We start from the raw sequence: 6,530 nt of genomic DNA on the forward strand, positions 1-6,530 counted from the left end.
AATACGGGCTCACTCGGACAATACATGGAATTTGTATGAGGGAGCTGGCAGGGTCAAGCCAGAGACATTGTAAGAGAGGAACAAACCATTTGAAGCATTCTGAAAATGGAAAAGTCTGCAGCACCAGAGATGGCATGTTGTATGACACGTTAAAAAAGCCAAACGTCTGCTTCATCAGCCAATCGCGGTGCTGCACTGATGCAAGCACACAGTTGAGATTCACAAGTGTTTGCACAAATTTGGTGCGGCTGCGAATGGACTTCTAATTAGCATGGAAGAGGAGGCTATCACGCTAATGCGCAGGATTACCAAGAAAGGTGAGGTGCTCCAAACATTAGACATTAAACTGGCTTTAGTCATCTGGCGGGACGAGCTGACGGCGTCACATTGCGGCACTCTGGATAAAAGAAGCTTGTGCGCGTGCGCCTCATAAAAGTATTTCAGACAGAAGAGACTTATAATAGAAACAAAACGAAGGAGTGATTATAAAATAGGATCCTTTTTTATTGTGAACAGAAGGAACAGACTTTGGTGCTTCGTCTTCAACTGGAAGTAGGTCAACATGTGAAGCAGTCCAACGTATTAGATGTTTCCAGTATGAAGGAGACTTCCCGCCGGTGCCTAGACACTGGTGGTGGTGAGGAATGGAGTTTGATGTTGGACAACTTCAAAGACTTCTTATCAGAGGGTTGACTGGAGATGGCCAGGCATCTGAGGTTGAGGTGGTGGAAGGGTGGAGGTGGGCTGAGATGCATATTAATGCAAGCAGGAGACTGTGATTGTGACTAAGAGGGCATGCTTTAAAGACGTGGTCTTCCTGACTGAACTTTGGCTAAACTTTGTAACCTTCAGTAGAAAAAAAGGGGTGTTTTGAGCAAAGTCGAGCGTTTTTTTTTTCCAAAAATCTGATGTGACCGGTGGTTCTGTACATAAAAATAAAAAGTGAAGTTATGGCTCTCTCCCTCTTCATTAGAAAGGGGTGATATTGTTTGCCTGAAATAACTGTTGCATTTAGTTTTTTAGACTTTCATCCTTTACTTTCTTTCTTTCTTTCTTTCAAATAGTGTTTCCATAACGTTGCCCACTGTGGATAGGGTTATGTGTTTGGTTGGTTTCATTCAAATAGTAAGTCTCTTTTCACTCCATGTTTAATCATGCTAACATTATTGTTTGTAAAAAGACTAGAGCTTAAATGCGTCAATGTGTAACTTTCAGAGGCACAGGCAGTGATTTATTTCTCTGCACGAAAGCGCAAGTATTTGCACTGAACAGGAGAGGGAAAAATGCAAACCTATCCTTCGAGGGGAGTCTGGGCGTAGGCCGACTGGGGAGGTGTGAGTTCAAGAAACAGCAAAAAAAAAAACCTCCCCACTTATATTCTTGCATGCACTGTTTGTTGTATAATCAGCATCTGGAGCTTGTTTATATAAAGCAAATGGTGCAGTCAAATGCGAGGAGATTACAGCTGCCAGGAAAACAAAGGGACTCGTGTTCCTTTGAAACACGGTTAAAAAAAAATTAAAACGGAGGAAGCCTCATCAGATGAGCTGGTGAAGCAGGGAAGAAAGTGGGAAGGAAGAGGAGATACGAAGGAGAGTGTTTGAAGTAAAGAGCGAGCAATCACTCTGTCTCATTGTCTTTGCAAACCACAAGCTGAGTCTAAATTAAACATTTTGTTTCTGAAGTCCCTCAGAATCACTGCAATCAGTTACTTTTGTCTGAAGTTTTCTAATTCTGTGGGAATTTTAAATATTGCGACTGCAAACTAACTGTTGCCGCCACTGCAGGAGAGATTTTCTTCTTCTTTGACCCACGGAATAAAAATCCTTTTTATCTGCTCCCTCTCGTCTGCTCTGTCTACTTTTCTCTGTTTGGAGAGGGAATAACGAGCCTTTTTTCACCAACAATGCTCTCTTTTGCCGGCACTCTCTGCTCTTTTCTTTCATCTATTTCACCTCTTGTCCCTCTTTGGGTAATTAATCCTCCATGCTGTCGACACTCAATTTGCCTCCCATCTCATCTCTTCTTCCCTCTAGTCGTCTCTCGTTCTCTGTCCATTTGTTTCTCCAGGGATCTCTCTCACCGCCAGTAAAAGAAAAAACCATCCAACAGATTTTATTAGCTGTAGCTGGCAAGCGTTAGCTAATTAAGGTTAACTGTGTGTGGGTTGAAAACTCTGTCTCCAGCTGACTAGTTTTGAAACAAGAGGCCTGTAAAAGGGTCTTAAATACTCAGCTGATGGCTACATACGTTATATTGTTCTATGGCTATGTTCAGACTGCCAGCACAAATCATCCATCCAGATTGAATTTAGGATTTGTCCAGGCAGCAAAACACCAAAACACATGCAAATCGGATCCAAAACACATTTGGAGGTACTTTGAAATGCGATACAAATCAGATTTATACAAATGTTTCTCAGTCCAGACACACTAGTGCTCATATTGGATTATGAACATGTGTCACTTGCCGCACATCACTCAAAAATGACATCAAATCCAGCCCGTCCCATCAGTCAGTTGACGGCGTGATTGTTTGTAGGGGAAGATGACGGATCTATTGTATATTTCTCGTGCTTTTATGTTCGTACAAAGTGAATAACGCCAACGCCGTCACCACAGCAAGCAATGCAGATAGATGAAGCAGGTGGATCCTTTTTGCAGTGTGTTACTGTCAAAACATTTTCAGACGTCTTTTTGGTTCTTAATGGCGATCTATGGGGAAAATGCTTTTCGGGCTGCAGGGGAATTTTTTGCTGCAATACCGCAAGTTGCCACTGAACAACATTGGAAGAATGGCTGAGTGGCCTTTTATTTCACAATAAAAGCCTTCAGATGTTCAAACATTATAACATTTTAATTTGAAACAGATAAAGAAGTGTGTGCATTAACAAAACAATGTGGTAAAATTGATCAATCCAGAGTAGATCAGAAAACAGGGAGGCTTTTTATTAAAATCTGAACAAATATACAACATATAAATGCCTGACTTTAGTAAGCCTGCTCCAATTAAGGGCCTGGTAGCTTCTGCAGCTGAGGTAAATAAAGGCCTCATCCACTATTAAGTAGGTTAGATATATGCTTTAATCTTCATGTTTTAAACTTTGTTTCATTTTTACTAGGGGGGGAAAAAAAACAACCCTTCTCATTATCTTTATGTTGGAAGTTTGGCTGGAATGTAAAAAGCTGGAGGTTATGTTCTTCTGTAAACAGTAAGCTAATTAGCCAGACATGCTAGCGTTTGCACCTTACGTTGAAAATTATACTGTTGTTTTTATTTCTGGTGTAGGAAAAGCAGTTTAAGGAGGTACAACTCTCTAAGCGTTTGACAAGGAGCTTGACAGACCTGCTGTGTCCATTCACAGTTGCTAAGCTTTGATTAGACAACCGCTGTTCTGATGGGAGTTTCGAGGAGTTTGGTTTGCTGTCTCTGATTTGCCTTGATTTTGTTGGCTGAATTTGTGCAGGGGGCCAACGGGGACAGAGCTTGAGTATCAGCCAAGACCAAAACACCATGTAATTATCTAATCAAGTTGCCGGTGAGCTCGGCGGGCGGCCATTATGGATCTCTTTGCAAAATCAACAGGATTTAGTTTTTGATGGATGCTCAGTTTTCAGAATGGAGGTAAACCTTCTGTTTTCCTTATTTCCCTCCTTCAGGTCTGGTCGATGGACGGCTACTATAAGGGCAGGCGCGTGCTGGAGTACAGAACCATGGGGGATTTCACAAAAGGGCAGAACTTCGTGCAGCATCTGTTGCCCCACCCCTGGGCAGGAACAGGCCATGTGGTTTACAACGGGTCACTCTACTACAACAAACACCAGAGCAACATCCTGGTAGGAGACCGGCTGCAATGGAAATAGTAGCAGTTTGGCAATAAATGACCAGAGTGATGGATCTATGTGTCTTTCTTTCCAGGTTCAGTACCATTTCCGCTCTCGCAGCGTGCTGCTCCAGCGCAGCCTGAGTGGAGCCGGATACAACAACACATTTCCCTACAGCTGGGGAGGGTCCTCCGACATCGACCTCATGGCTGATGAGATGGGACTCTGGGCCGTCTACACCTCCATCCCAAATGCTGGAAACATTATGGTAAAGTCTGCTCCTGCATTCTTGCGATAACTAAAAAAAATAAGCAACAAAGAAGTTAAAAGCTGTTTTTAACCCTATTTGAATCATTTAATTTGGAGTGACTTATCTAAACCCACTGATGTGTTTGTTTCTGTTGAAACTTCTGCTGTCAGCAGGTTTGCTTTACCTTCCGGAAGTCCTGCTATTTAAAAATCCATTAAACAGCTGACAGAGACACATTGCTGCAATGAATGATGTCGTTTGTTATAACGAGCTGCAAGTCTATTGCAGTTTTCCTATCATGATTCAAATATACAGTTTGGAGCTGATTTTCCTCATTACACTTTTTACAGCCCAACGAGTGTGTGTGTGTGTGTGTGTGTGCGTGTGCGTGTGTGTGCGTGCGTGCGTGTGTGTGTGCGTGCGTGCGTGTGTGTGTGTGATAAAGATCTAAAGATTGATGGGTGAATTAAAAATGTTAGTGGACATTTTGTTTTGTTCCTCCATTAGAAGAGGACAGTGCAGCAAGATGATGTCACAATAAAGCACCCGTTAAAGTGAATTAAATGAAAGCCATGTGGAAACCAGGGGTATAAAAAGCATTTGTTTTGTTTCATGTATTCACTTTAGGTTACAGTCTCTGATGTTTCCGCTTGCCACTATTTTTCAACACTTCTTGCATCTTGTCACATTTGTTTTTTATTGACACACCAACTTTTCCGCCTCAGCCTCAGCCAGTCTTTTTGGAACTTCAATGGAAACGCATTTAAACTTAGTAACTGTAACAAGCAGGCAGCAAGATGGCAGCTCTGTCAACCTTTGGCAAGCTTGTGTTGTTTTTATTTTTACATAAAAACTTATTTTTCTAACAAAGTTGCAGTTTGTTTTTTAGGACATCTCGCAGTTGAAAATTGTTTGCACTCTGGCCAACAAACTATGTGTGGTCCTGTTTCAAACACAGGCCAACATACACACTACGGTGGCTGACGAGGGCAAATGTGCTGCAGCTTAAGAACACACAAATAGACAAAACATGAGCAAATTAAGAAAACGTCCTCAATTTGACAGTTTAATGAGAAGCAAGACATTAGCAGCTCGGTTGCCCTTTTCAGCCGCCGTGTAATACAGCACAACATGTAATTAAGTGCACTTAGTTACCGTCTGTCGTGTGAACCCTGTGACCAACCCTCCCTCTCTGTCTCCAGGTGAGTCGCCTTGACTCTCGCTCGCTGGAAGTCCTCCAGAGCTGGGACACAGGGTTTCCTAAGCGGAGTGCAGGGGAGGCCTTCATGATCTGCGGCACCCTGTACGTCACCAACTCCCACTTGGCCGGGGCCAAGGTCCACTTTGCCTACCACACCAACTCCTCCACGTACGAGTACACTGACATCCCCTTCCACAACCAGTACTCCCACATCAGCATGATGGACTACAACCCGAGAGAGAGAGCGCTGTACACCTGGAACAACGGACACCAGGTCCTCTACAACGTCACACTGTTTCACGTCATCCGGAGCGACGGATAGATGAGCACATAGGAAATGGTGAAAAGGAGAGGGAGTGTGGTAGAGGAGGATGTGATGTGTCATTAAAGGGTACTGCAACAATACACACACACACACACACACGCAATGACATTCATGTCAACAGGAAAATGACTACTGTCTGTCTTTGAATTTGAATGACTTCTAGACTGCGAGAGCTCACGGAGCTAATAACTAGACACAATACACGGTTGTCGAACACATGTCTAAAGGTCACAGACAAGAGCATTCATCACGGCGGAGACGAAAATTAACTGCCTCCGCTACGGGGACGCCGATAGAGAGAAGGAAGTCAGACAGTTTGAGCTCATCCATATTCTGTTGCATTTCATTCCACTTGCGTCTCAAGAAGTGATTTTGCAAGCTGAGGTTGAATTGTAGAAAAAAAAAGAAATAAAAAGCGCAGCTCACGAACTGAATTTCAACGCTCTTCAAATCTCGAGCTGCGGCGACGGACCTCATGGAGATATTCTGGGTTTGTGATGTGATCGTGGACGTGTTCAGTCAGCATGGTTGTTCATTCATTAAATCTTACTGTCAAACTTTGCCAAGACTGTTGTCATCTCTGTTTCGGAGCTGCGAGAGTGAAATGAGCCATCAGGCTTTACCTGCATGTCTGTCTACGTACATTCATGTGTGTTGAAAACTGACAAAATGCAGGCTTGAAGCTTGTTCTGTGCTACAACCTTTCATACAACAGCGGCTCAATAACAAATAAAAACCCACAGGAGAGAATAAACATGTATTGGTAAATGAACAAGAGTAACATATAAATCACACAAAAGGAATTGAAGGTCACAAACAGCTTCAAATGAGGAAAGGAAATGCTCAAGGCCAGTCATGCAGAGCACCTCTAAAAATGATATAAAGTGTACCTGACTGAAACAAAACTCAAAGCAGGACTATCAGTGACCT

At 43.0% G+C, this 6,530-nt stretch overlaps 1 protein-coding gene across 1 annotated transcript in view; it reads left to right on the top strand.

Annotated features, from left to right (window-relative positions):
* LOC115590077 (noelin-2-like) overlaps nucleotides 1-6,161 on the top strand; it is a 29,369-nt gene extending 23,208 nt beyond the window's left edge. Inside the window, exons 6-8 of the mRNA XM_030431340.1 lie at nucleotides 3,660-3,836; nucleotides 3,919-4,092; nucleotides 5,277-6,161. Of these exons, the coding sequence (XP_030287200.1) occupies nucleotides 3,660-3,836; nucleotides 3,919-4,092; nucleotides 5,277-5,597 (672 nt within the window). The 3' untranslated portion in view covers nucleotides 5,598-6,161. The remainder of the gene's footprint in view (nucleotides 1-3,659; nucleotides 3,837-3,918; nucleotides 4,093-5,276) is intronic.
* Nucleotides 6,162-6,530: the final 369 nt, after the last annotated feature.

This window comes from Sparus aurata, chromosome 1 (genome assembly GCF_900880675.1).
Source record: "Sparus aurata chromosome 1, fSpaAur1.1, whole genome shotgun sequence".
Taxonomy (NCBI): domain Eukaryota; kingdom Metazoa; phylum Chordata; class Actinopteri; order Spariformes; family Sparidae; genus Sparus; species Sparus aurata.